Source organism: Antedon mediterranea, chromosome 11, assembly GCF_964355755.1.
Source record: "Antedon mediterranea chromosome 11, ecAntMedi1.1, whole genome shotgun sequence".
Taxonomy (NCBI): Eukaryota; Metazoa; Echinodermata; class Crinoidea; order Comatulida; family Antedonidae; genus Antedon; species Antedon mediterranea.
Genome location: NC_092680.1, coordinates 16,442,515 through 16,455,865, shown reverse-complemented (window position 1 = coordinate 16,455,865; position 13,351 = coordinate 16,442,515). Strand labels below are relative to the sequence as shown.

At 33.0% G+C, this 13,351-nt stretch overlaps 1 protein-coding gene across 1 annotated transcript in view; it reads right to left on the bottom strand.

The window, feature by feature from the left end:
• The window catches only part of LOC140062019 (uncharacterized), a 29,609-nt gene that overhangs the window by 8,229 nt on the left and 8,029 nt on the right, over positions 1–13,351 (bottom strand). The window contains exons 12-37 of the mRNA XM_072108060.1: positions 11,904–12,239; positions 11,202–11,550; positions 10,967–11,087; positions 10,641–10,826; positions 10,253–10,453; positions 9,539–9,816; positions 9,142–9,286; positions 8,348–8,563; positions 7,975–8,128; positions 7,327–7,607; positions 6,963–7,163; positions 6,560–6,695; positions 6,341–6,469; positions 5,697–6,094; positions 5,167–5,332; positions 4,693–4,911; positions 4,336–4,547; positions 4,070–4,175; positions 3,706–3,822; positions 3,057–3,192; positions 2,559–2,739; positions 2,072–2,339; positions 1,587–1,773; positions 1,045–1,366; positions 553–672; positions 76–204 (exon numbers count right to left, since the gene is read on the bottom strand). Coding sequence (XP_071964161.1) covers positions 76–204; positions 553–672; positions 1,045–1,366; positions 1,587–1,773; positions 2,072–2,339; positions 2,559–2,739; positions 3,057–3,192; positions 3,706–3,822; positions 4,070–4,175; positions 4,336–4,547; positions 4,693–4,911; positions 5,167–5,332; positions 5,697–6,094; positions 6,341–6,469; positions 6,560–6,695; positions 6,963–7,163; positions 7,327–7,607; positions 7,975–8,128; positions 8,348–8,563; positions 9,142–9,286; positions 9,539–9,816; positions 10,253–10,453; positions 10,641–10,826; positions 10,967–11,087; positions 11,202–11,550; positions 11,904–12,239 — 5,294 coding nt within the window. The remainder of the gene's footprint in view (positions 1–75; positions 205–552; positions 673–1,044; positions 1,367–1,586; positions 1,774–2,071; positions 2,340–2,558; positions 2,740–3,056; positions 3,193–3,705; positions 3,823–4,069; positions 4,176–4,335; positions 4,548–4,692; positions 4,912–5,166; positions 5,333–5,696; positions 6,095–6,340; positions 6,470–6,559; positions 6,696–6,962; positions 7,164–7,326; positions 7,608–7,974; positions 8,129–8,347; positions 8,564–9,141; positions 9,287–9,538; positions 9,817–10,252; positions 10,454–10,640; positions 10,827–10,966; positions 11,088–11,201; positions 11,551–11,903; positions 12,240–13,351) is intronic.

The window sequence follows — 13,351 nt, the reverse complement described above, 5'->3', positions numbered from 1 at the left end:
TCATAGATAAAGTTACTTTATTTTTTTTAATTAAAAATAAATAACCTACTGGGGTAGAACTATTAATGTACTTACCAATATTTCAGGAGTTGACATTTCAGTGCAGAGTTCAGCACCATTACAAGCTACCACTTTGACTTGGTATCTGCTGCCGTCATGAAGGGCCAGATCTGTGAAAGTGTAATCAATTTCTGAACCTGCAATCTGAAACAGATAACATGTATTACAACCTATTCTACAATGTATGGTTTTCTTTCTTTTTAAAATTGGTATTTAAAATTTGTTTTGTACAATTATTATTGATGAAAGATTTTTAAAAAATAACGACATGCATAATCTCTGTTGTTCCTTGTTAAAAATGTATGATGTGTTTAAAATATGAGAGTAATTATTACAAACGTCAAACATGACAATAATGCGGATTTTGTTTCCTAACATGTCTAGTAGGCCAGATGCTTACCGTAATATGAGCAATGTTGCATTTTGCAATAAAATATCAATCATTCAATAATAATAATAATAATAATAATAATACATCAATTACGTAATTACCTGTGTTAGTGGAACATCAACGTCTCCATCATGATGTGTAAACACCGATAAGTATTGTCGTTTAATGCCACTCTCACTGTCGTTAAATTCCCATTGTACGGATAGCAACGAATTAAAAACCTAGTTCAATTCGTAATGTGAAGAAATAGCATATTTATAATGAAAAAGTTTAGTATATTATGGTATATTACTTACCTTTGAAAAAAGGTAACAAACCACAAATGTACAAAAGATAGACCAAATTAGCAGAGCTGCAAACAATTTAGTGACTTTTGAACATTTGAATTAGGAATGTAGTTCTTGAATATAGTATCACATGATAGGTAGAGGTAGGGTACAATACTAAGTTGACATAAAGTAAAACGATCAACTGAAAATGTGTGCTGTTGCTGAGGATAACATGTTGTTTGAAGATTCTGTATTTCTGTAACTGATTGTAAGAACCTCTCTGTTTCTCATTCTGACATATAAGCTATTATAACACAAATATACCTGTTTAGATGGGACAGCACTTCCCGCTCTTGACGATACCTCAATTGACCTGATAATTTGTGGCGTTGTGACATCAACTGTGAAACCATCAGATGTTCTTTCCACCGAAAGACCAACCTTATTATACGCTTTCACTGTCACAAAAATCTTTGTATTTAACGGTAAATCAAAATTGAGAGTAGTAAAGACAATCTCCGATAGATGATGCGTTTGTAACGCCAAGATGTCATTTCCTCCAGGTGTTGTGCCAGCCCACCATTCAAAATGAGACAATCCAGAATGTGGGTCATTAAAGCCCCACCAATGTGCTTCTAAGATACGTCTATAAAACAAAAGAAATACAATAATTATTTTCTTTGGCAAAAGAAGGAAAATAAAAAAAACTATGTTAACGGCAATCGTAAACAATCCAAAAGGTGGTGCTCATCGTATTTTTCACTGTAGGTAGATATTAGCTGGACCACGCCTATATACAACCCTGACAAAATTGTGAAATATTAAAAAATAAAAAAAAAACAGCCAAAGCAAGAAAACAAAATCACCTAGAATTCTGGAAATTGATGTCACCACCAGAGCTGCCATCAAAAACAAATCCAGCGACAGGTGGAGAGTTGTCTATAAGTATTCCATCTGAGCTTACTTCAGTACACATATCTACCGCGTCACATGCAGTTACAGTTGTATAATAAATGTGACCAGCAATAAGATTCAAATAGTTAACTTCTCCATCTAAAATACATTGTATACAAGCTTTTTAGGAATATATAGGCCTAACGATGAACCTTAAATACTGAGGATCTGGATAATGACGAAACTAGATAAATTATGAGTTGAAATATGCATGACAGAAAATATTCCAGAAGAACATCAAAAATACCAATAACCCTACACCATTATGTATTTGAAGTAGTTGATTTTTCCTTCATTACCTAATATTTGAATGGAATGAGATACAAAAATATATCAATGTTTTTAAACGATAAACAATTAACAAAGTGTGATAGTGTGGATAAGCGTGTAAACTTACATTTTGCTAAACCAACATTTTGCTCTTCCATGACATCTTCACATCCACGACATAGTCCCACTTTCCAACTGTAACTGATAACCTGTGTTCCACGATCTATAAATCCATCCCAATTAGCGAAAATAGTGGATGTGTCTTGTTGTATATCCTTATCTTCTGGCGGATCTGTTAATGGTCCATCATACACAAAACCAGCGGATGGTGGTGATGTATCAACAGTTACTGCGCCACTGCACGTCATTGAAGACAACCCAGCTCCATTATATGCCTAACATTAATGCAAACATACTCTTACATCTTGTTTTATCTTGGGAATTAATAATCAAGTTTACGTACTGCTTTCATTTTGTTTGTTCAATGTTACAGTTAAATTATATTATTAAAGTAAACTTGTTTGTGGAATCCGGAAACTTCCAATCTCTTTGATCAGAAAGGAAAACTTACGTTACATTTTTAAGATTACCGTGAGTAATATTTTTGTGACTACCTTAATAGTAATGTAATAGTGATGTCCTTCTTGTAAATCCAAAGGGAAGTTTTCATTTGTAATAGCTTCCTCTGAAGACGTCAATGTATTTGGATATATGTCCGACCAGTAGGGGTTGGAACCAATGCTCCATTCGTAAGAAGAAATACCACTTTCAGGGTCATTGAAAACACCATTCCAACTACAAACAAAATCAATTATTTAATCTTTCTTATACGATTATGTTGACCATAATTGTTTATGAAAATTGAAATGACAGTTGATAAAGACCCAGTCTGTCAGAGGAAAGAAAACGATTCTTTCCTGTTCGATTTATTCAATGATGATGACGATGACAAAGACGCCGGTGCCGACGACGGTGCGTACGGCTACACTACGGGTAGTTACTTTCTTTTCTGAAAATTTTTCCATAATTTGATCACTCTACTTATGGTAATCTTTTTAATTTATTGTAAGATAAGCAACTTAAAGAATTGTTTGGTATAAAAACCTATTTACCTTGCTTTGACCGAAGACGTAGAATAAAAAACATCGCCATCGACAACAATATTACTAGAACCCAAATTAGGCGATGTACTATCAACTGTAATTCCTTGAGATGTTTTTGACGATGTTAATCCAACAAAATCCGTTGCTAGAATGAAAGTTATTGTGTTTGTTTTGTTGAATTAATTGTAAAACTATAAAACAATGTGACTGTTGGTGCAGGTTCATTTATTTTGACTTTTCGGAAAACCTAATTTTCTGTTAAAGATGTATTGGCCCCACCAAAAAAAAAAAACAACATGAAAAATAAAGATTAATAAAATCAGACTTTAAATGGGCTATGTTTGCAGTTTTAATAAAGGTATTCACTTCTGTAAAAAAAAAACCCAAAAAACAATTATTTCACTTAAAAAAAAGACATTAACGAAACGGTTAATTTTAACCAAAAACCATTACCTGACAGACAATTTAAGTCTTTTTTGCTTTAAATTACATTTTTTTATATATATTCAACAGCAATAGCATATTTATAAAAAAATTGGAAAAGTAAAATGTAGGGGGACAATATATCTTTAATAAATGTACCAGTATTTTGTTGTGCTGACATTAATTCTAAAGCACATTCAATTTCTACATTGTAATTTTTTATTTATTTAATTACCTTTAATTGTAGCATAATAAACTTTTCCATTTTCAAGATGCATATCATGAACAATAATATGATTGGTGATGCCCACGTTTACAAAATCAACAATGTCAATTCCTCCTGGAAATGTACCTATTTGATTAACAATAGAAAACATTAGTGCATAATATGGGCAAGCTGATTTTAGCTACAGAATAGGTGAAGTGTAGTGTACAGTTCACTAATAGTATGTACTTTATTATTGCGTTTCCAAGTCCATTACGACGAATTTGTTCTTTATCTACTAAGGAAGTATCAGCAGTATCTGAACACTTCTCTTCTTTTAGTTGGCGATAAGATTGATTTGTAAAGGTTTATAACAAAAATTATAATAACTTACCAACAGAGTATTGATAATAGCTTATACCAGAATGATGTGGCGAGGTTCCGTGTTCTTCCACATCAATAAAAGAGTCCCAGCTAATGCTTAATTCCGACATTGAATGCTAAGTTTAAAAAAAATACATAAACAACACAAAAAAAACAACAAATGATCACGTCGACATGAATGCTTCTGTCTAATATTTCATTTTTAAAAATCAATAAAAAAAGGCCTAACCATTACTTTACATAAAACTATTAACAAAACAATTTTGAATAGATAACCTGGTAAATATTTCCACGCTGCCAGCCTAACCAAACATCTCCGGGTGTTGGAGGTGTAAGGTCAATCACAACACCATCACTACAAGAAGACAACTCTGGTAAAACTTCTGTCCATTTTTCGTGGTATTTCATTGTCTTCTCGGCATGTATACAAATAAAGTATTTTGACCCGTGTTTGAGGTTAAGTTCATCAACGTTTATGTACTCATCATCTACAAAAACATAACAATTGGAATAAATAGTATATTAGTATTTAGAGAAAGAAATAGCTAGATACTTGACTGAATTTGATTTTAAGTCTTTCAAATATTTATTAGCTTCTTTGTAATCAAAGTTTTAGTTAGTTAGATGTATTACCTGTTTGACCACATTGAAGTTTGTTCGTATGAGCGCATGGACTTGTTAAACCTGCCATATTTAAGTTGGTTGTATAGTCTTCAGGTGACACGCCAATTACAGCCCAATCATAAGTAAAATAACGAAGGGTTGGCCAGACCGCATGTAAGGATGTTTTCTCCCCACTGTAATCAATGTCCTCTTTGTCCCATTGTCCATTTTCTTCAAGTTCCACGTGATCTAAATATAAACAATAACTATATTCATTTAATTCTGCTGTTATAAAGTAGGAAATAATACTTGTTAATTGGTATTATTATTTTCTGATGTATAGTATGATGAAATAATTTCATCATTTAGCCTAGTATAATTACGTATTCTTCAGTGGGTCGTATCACTGTTTGTACAATGTTAGAATTGTCATTATTGTTAGTCATACACATGAATATATTATAGTTTGTTTATATTATATCATTAATAAATATAAAGATTTACTAAAAGCATCGATGACAATATTAGGATCAGATTCTGGTGCTTTGTCACAGTCCCACAGTTCGCTAGACGTCGTTGATGAAAGTCCTGCTTTGTTGAAACCTTTGACAAGCAATCTTATACACGTAAACTCCGAAATGTTAAACATCAATTCTGATTGAAAGGTAATCTGCAGAAAGTATAAAAACTAGGATTATAATTGAAAAAACGAAATCTTGAGGTAATTCTTCTTTGTTGGAAATTCAAAGAATTTAATGAGTAAAATTATTTTTCTAATTAGGAACCTACATCATCTGGAAGAGAAATCTGTGTGTATTAGTAATGAAAAAGAAAAAAGTATACTATAATAATAAAGGGATTAAAAAAATGCAAGTATGGAATTTCCTGTTGTTTCGTAATAGAAGTACTCTAGTAACTAAAAAACTAAAAAGAGGTCACAATGCATTTGTGAAAATTATAAAAATATGTTTAAAGTCTTTCTCCGATTTTTTCGAGCAATGAATCCCAAGGTTAAACATTATACTAGGTATTACCATTTCATCGTTGTCATACAAATCATCTACTTGTTTCCACGATAGTAACAATCCATTTGCTTCTTGACCTTTTGTTAGTGACCATTCATAATGATCCATAGTGTCGATGTCTGCAGATCCCTCGAACATATCATGTGAAAACGGCTCAAATGCAACATCAATGCGTGGCGTGTTACTCTCGTAGACAAGCTCTACAAACACTCTACTTGGTGTCGGTGGTGCAGAAAGTACCCACAATCCATCAGTTAAACGTGGAGTGAAACAGATATTTGAGTTACAAAATTCTACTTTTGACCTATAGTGCCCGCTATACTCAAGATTTAATCCGGATGTCAATACGCTATTAACCATGCCTAGATATTTTGGGCCATCAATGGTTGTCCATAGCTGGTTATCGACTATAAAGAATAACAAAGAAAAAGGAGGTTTGTTAAAACTGTTGTATCTATTGTATTGTGGAGTTATGTGGTTATAGGTTCCTTAATTGTGATAACAAGAAGAAAGTATAAACTCTTTGGATATTCAATCAGTCGTCCGTTCAAATGTACCTTCACATTCTACCTTTGAAAACACCGTTCGATATAGATAGTAAATATCTTTAAAATGAAAATAAATCTACTGAAATAAATGAATGAGTGTCTTACCATCAACTTGTTTTTCCATTGTCCAAATAACATGCGTGATAAATGACGACACATTATTAGAAATAGTCCAATGGGAACTATAACTTGTTGCACTGCTTTGGAAATCTTGATCTTGAACACAATAAGAACCTGTGAAAAAAACAGTTCTTACATAAATTTATATTAATATTGTTTTATGTTTACTTTGAATAATTCTATGATTGTTGCCAAAATAGTTACCATTATTTAAACACGGTTCACCGTCTGCAACCGTTGTTCCATAAAGAGCGGTATCTCTAGGAAGAATACTAACACCGTCAGAAGTTACGTTGACACTGCCAGCTGATGATGTGGCAATGACAACTGTGTAGTATACCTAATAAACAAATAAATAAAACAAATTCTGTATTATGAACTTTTATTTTTCTAACAGACTTTAATCAATTCAATAATTCCTGAAGTAGATTATTCTTCATTCTTTTTTTTATACTTCTTGACCAATTTCTAATATTCTTTATTTTTGTACGTATTTTTGAATTCTTTTATTCAAAGCAACTACATAATACGCACGAATTAAATTTGTTTTCACTAGTTTTGCTAAAATCATTTTTCATACAAGTATCTATAAAAAAGATATTCTTACCGTAAACTCTAAAAGTTCTAAATTTTTTATATTAAAATATTCGTTATTATCAACTTCAATAAAACCATCAGTGACGTCACTATGGCCTGGGTTTGTTCCCACAGAAACTTGGTAACTAACTTCATCATGAACATTTTGGAAGCCATACCAATAGACTGCTATAGCATCATCCTCACTCTGACTGTCTATATCAACGTAACTCTATCATAATGTAAATAAATAAAAAAAACGATATTGTATACTGTAGTGAGTGTATAGTTTATAACCATAGACATAGGCCTAGACCTTTGGCGCTCACCGTTTTCCCATTTAATTTAGAATAAATAAATATTATTCAAAAAAACAAAATTCAAAACGTCCTTACCACTGGTACTGTATATTGCGTCTGTTTAACAGAGATATCAAACACAACCCCAAGCATCGGAAGAGCATTTCTATGGTAATATGGCTCAGATACACCGATGGTTGAAAGACCGGCGACGTTTGTTGCTTTGATCGACACAAAGTAAACATAGTTAACATGAAGTTCCCAATCCAGTCTTGATAGTGGTATTGCTGTACATAATGTTGATGTGTTTAACGTACACGGACTGTTAGCGTTGATTGGTTCATATTTTAGAAGTTCAGATGTGCCTGCGGAATGCCCTATTCATGAAAAAATATACAATTCAAGGCATGAAAATTCATAGTTATAATTATTCTGTTCTTGTAGAAGTTGTCCTGTTTTACACGGAACAGATTCAAAATACTACCGGTATATAGGTTAGGTAAAATGGTGGATTTGGCAGAGTTACCAACTGTTACAAGCCAATTAAAACAAGGAGTTATCCTCAAGGTGGTGTGGATAAATAATCTGTTCTCTTCCTGATTGAAAATACTAAACTCTCTCCTTGTGCAAGGTACAATTTCATGGTACAGTGTTGTTTAGCAGAAATCATAGGACTTGTACGTTATCCTTAGCAATAACATTTATGTTAAATTTGAATGTTAAACAATTAAGACTTTTCCTTACCAACTTCTACTTCATATGTAAGAGGTTCGACATCTTCGTTGTCAGTGAAACTATCGAGGTGCCATTTAGCTAAAAGATATTCCCCAGCTAGACTTACGTATATTTCGCCAATAAAAAAAGGAGGCGTAACATCCACAAGTATTGGACCAATAAACTGAAATATAGTAACCAAAATGTATCAAAAACCGGACGTTTATTGTTTGACAGCCTTAACCAACATGTATAACGTTTCAATTGTTTATTCGACCACTGCACTGCATGCTACGCATGCTTACCGCTACAATTATAACATCAGAGGAATATTTCGTTATGACGTGTTCTTCAAGATATTTTACAAATGAAACTTTTTATTTTATTAAACAATTAAACCTACCCTAGTAGTAGACATCTTCGCTCTGTTTAATGCCTGTATGATGATAAAGAATTCAACGCCTTCGCCAAGATGAGGGTGGTATGTTTTAAACATTGGATGACCACCTGTAGACTTAAACGGCATCAGATATGCACCAACTGTGGGCGTACTTGACAAACCAATCAAGTAGTCAAATATTTCACTTTCAATGTCTGCTCCGATCCACGAGACGGATAACTGAAATAGTATTAATACCTTATAATGGGGAAGTGTTACATCTACTCCTAAAGTAAACTTAAATGTAAATGATACCTAATTCCATCATGAAAAAAAAAACCGTGATAAACGTAACTTTCTCAATATTCTTCCAAAATATAGTATATGCTTCTAATTAAATGTAAATGGGGAATAACGTGCGCACATAATAGACGACACATACTACGATTTTTTTCTCCACTAAGGGTCCCTTCGTGTCAAGTGCTGCCACTAAACGGCGCCCGTTCATCTGTCCACAACGACAGAAGCTGAATGGACCAGTACACCGGGGTAACCCTCTACTCTTCCGAAAGATGTACTGGGTTTAAAGTGCACACAAGCTAGATGTGCTTATCTGAAAGACTTGTTCTACCACCAGAACAATTGTCGAGGAGTGCCTTGAAACTGTGCCGACTGAAAAGCTATGGTTTGCCTTAAAACACATTAGTAGTAACTCGAATAATACAAAAAAACAAACCTACCTATGATTTTGTCTCACTGGTAAAATACATATCTGGAATATTATAATATTCATGATGTTTAGCCTAAGTAGTACTCACATATCTATCTTCCCTCAAGTATAAGTAATCAGATAGCGGCTTGTTTTCCAGACATTCATAATTATTAATCATATTAACTGTATCATTCGAAAATGAAATTGCAATCAAAGATAAAGTTGTTTCATCTATGTTGCGAGAGAAAGAACTGAAAAAAAAATAAAAGGCTTTCATATTTACCCACTGTATTTTTTACGAATCTTGAGACAAAATGGTACAATTAATTAAAAATACAAGGAAGGACAATGACGTACTATTACTCCACAAAGAAAATGTGTTTACTAGACAGTGTTTATGCTATATTCCTAGTAATTGATTAATAGTTATATTTTTAAAATTATGAAACATTTTGTTTGTAGATTCCTTGTATCGGTTATAACTAATTATATGCAAACCTTACATGCATTCGTCAGATGGGCGCTCAACAAGTGATCTCTTTAGGTCCTTGCTGATGAACCAAACCGTCGAGTTATCAATGCTCACAAGTCCAGGTCTGACGTACAAGTTTTCTATAATGACATCTTTCAAAGTGGGAGGCGAATGGTCAATTGTTACACCGTCTGAACAAACAGGTTCCGATGGGTCAACTGCATTATTGAAAGCAACGACTGTAACGTAGTATTTTCCTGTTGATGGTGCAGTCCATGTAGCAAAAGTTGATGTCGTTGTGAAGGTTGTCTAATAATATTTAAAGAATGATTGATGATAAAAAAAAATCAATAAAGCACTGTTTCTTTTGTATCCTCTAATAGGGCCTTTGATTCAATTAAGCTTTAAAATACTATTAATAATCATGACTGTATCAGTAATTTCAACAAAATGAAGCTCAATAATTGTTTATCTGTACCACAATTATTTCACATATCATGTTTTATTTCTGCTTTTGTTATTTTTTGTTTATGTATTTTTTAAATTTGGAATATGAATTTTTATTTTCGTATATTTATTATTCATTATTACTTTTATTTTTGTAAATTCAACAATATTTACATAGTTGCAATAAAAGAATTTGAATTTAGGTAATCCTTTGTTTGGTATATTATATTTTGCATAATAAAGATTAATAATCACTCTGCTCGTTAGATCTAACTCCAATTTGTTTCGTAAGTCTTACCAAATTTACATTATAAAAATCAGCAATCGTCAGACATCTGCTACTGATACCATATTTATAATACTTAATCCCACTTTCCTTGTCAAAGAATCCCGACCAATGTGCATCAATTTGTAAAACTTGTTGAAAGTCAATATCATTTTCGCCAGGTAAACCTTCGAAAACTGTACCAGGATGAGGATTAGATGTGTCTATGGTTATCTAATCAAAATTAAAAGAACTTGTTATTACCATTACCATATGTAAAATGTATTACATATTCATATGCAGTACGTTGTAAAACATAATACTAGCTTCATTACAAAGGTAAAAGCAGAGACAGCAATCTATACAAAATTCACATCAGCGTTTACAGAACAATCTAATAAGTTGATACGATAACACCTACCTTTCTTGTGAGGTTTGCAACAAGCATTGCATTATTTGTTATAGTGATTTTTACGTATATTTCTTGATCGTGTTTTACGTTGCTGATGTTCATTCTGCTTAAACCTGGTTGAAAGCTATAGTTAATTCCGTAACAATCTCCTTTTGGAATACATATGCAATCGGGTGGAAGACATGCATAAGGTTTCTGTGATAACAAAATATAGTAATCTTTATTTCTTTTTTATTGACCTGATTTTCCTCATAAAACCATGTTTAAATACCATTACTTTTTTACATTATTTAATTTATTATTAATTTTCATCATACAGAAACATAATCACTTACACAGTGTTCTACAGTAAGATGATCTGAGCCAAGAACAATTACATTTCCTTCGTGTACATCATACACTTCCCATTGAATTATCTTTAGTCCACTGTGTGCATCAAATGATTGGAATTCAAAACTAAATAAAAACAAAAGTATTTTAAAAAGGGGAAAGTAAAAAAGTAAACAAAACAATTTTGTATATATTATTATTGCATTTTGAAGAATGTTATGCATTATTTTGGTCACCTACTTCATTTCAAGTAAATCTGCAGAATTATGTACTGCTATGTTTCTTTCACCATCTTTTACTAGCCACAGATCTTGAATGATTGCTTCACTAGAGTCAACGTGAACCACCACAGAGTCAACCAACGTATTCCCCATGATGTCAGTTGCTCTCACCCAGAACGTTATTGAATCACCGTCAATTCGTGGAATACCGTATGATTCTAATGTAGTTAATCCAACATCATTCCACGGACCTCGGTTGCAAGTTGAACATCCTTTATGATCCAATGAGAACGTGTCCTCAAATGTAACTACGCCCAATTTATTGGGTATAGCAATTATTCCTCTGGTTCCATTCCATTGATCATACTCTGTAGTATATAATTTAGACTGAACTTTAGTACCACTATACGTATTCTGCAGCTGTCACTAGAAGAGTCTAACTGACTATCGCATGTCATTTAGAAACGGGTCGATGTGTATTAAATAATTTTAATATACTTGCAAACATGACATTGGACGGTCCGAATTATTCCTACCACATCCCATGAACGAGCGTTAAATAACTTGGTAAGGTTAAAAAATTGTTACAAATTTCATTTTCACTGTTTTTGTTAGATTTTGAATCTATTTGAACTATTTAAACATTTCACATAATGTCTGTATCATTGACAAGAAATATAGGCATCATTTTTTTTTCATTTGGGAACGACAATTTTGACACGAGATAGGTTGCAAAGAGGGGAGAATATTTGTGGAGGTAGAACATGGGTCAATTGTTTACCTGGCAATAATTCAGTACTATAATAATCTCCAATCTCATTCAGAAGCTTATGTACTTCATGATACTCATTTGTGTAATGATTAGTCCAATCTACGAGTACATTTGAATGTAAATCAGTCAACCATTCAAATCCAGTATCAATTGAAGCTGAAATCACCAGAAGCGACGTGTCCAATTTAAAAGTGACGTTGTTAATATCATCAAATAGAATAAACCGTCGAGCGAGTTGTACGTTTCCAGCCAAGTCAAACACTTCTAGTACTACTGAGTACAGACCTAAACAAAAGAGTGTTTATTATTCTTATTCTTTATTGCCAATCAACAACAACAACAACAAACAAACAACTACAAAGTAAGTGGCAGAAAAGGGAAAGTAAGTGGCAGAAAAGGGGAACTAAATCCCTATGACAAGAACCTTGAATCCTCTTACCAAGTAGAACATAAAGATGAATATAGCATTTCAATAAACATATCAGAAAATATCCACACAAGAAATATAATAGAACCACTCATAAAAATACAAAAAACAAGCAGAAAAAACACTTTACTCAGAGTAAAGATAGCAATATCTACAGGCGTATCCGGAAAACTACCCCCTGGACAATTACCACCCGGACAACTACCACCCGGACAATGACCCCCTAGGACAACTCCCACCCGTACAACTACCCCCTAGGACAACTACCCCCTAGGACAACTACCCTCTAGGACAACTATACCCTCTATTCAAACAACACCCTCTGAACAACCACACCTATATCATGGGCTGAAGTTGGTACCAATACGTAACTGTCTGACCACCATTTGTAGTAAATCGTAAACCAAGCCGAGTATACACATGATTGTTTATGTATAATGGGAATGTAATTGTTAGTGAACAAGTCCACGAAGAAGTGACCGGCGGACAAGGAAATAAAGACATTCAGTTGCTAATATTATATATCTGCATACTTTTAATTGCGTTCTTCAGTAGCCATATAGTTAACTTCAATCTGGGCGTGACACACCTACACCTTAGGTTATAATTACGATCTTGTAAAACTTACTGAACTTCAAAACATAGGAGAGTGATTGATCTTATATGAAAGCTTTTAAATGTTTTAATATGCGTATCGTCAGCAGGTATTTTACATTTAACGAGAATTGATCAAATTATTAAAACGTATTTCAATCTTGAAAAATAAAGGGGTGGCTTATTTCATTCTTGTGTGACATGAATATGCCGTATATAAATCTAGGAACATACAGTTTACCTACAGTAGCGGCACCAGTCAATCCAACAGTCTTTCATTTAAGATCAATTTCTCTCCCTATGTTTTGAAGTTCAGTCAGTTTTACACAAGATCGTAATTATAATCTAAGGTGAAGATGTGGTTGTTCAGAGAGTG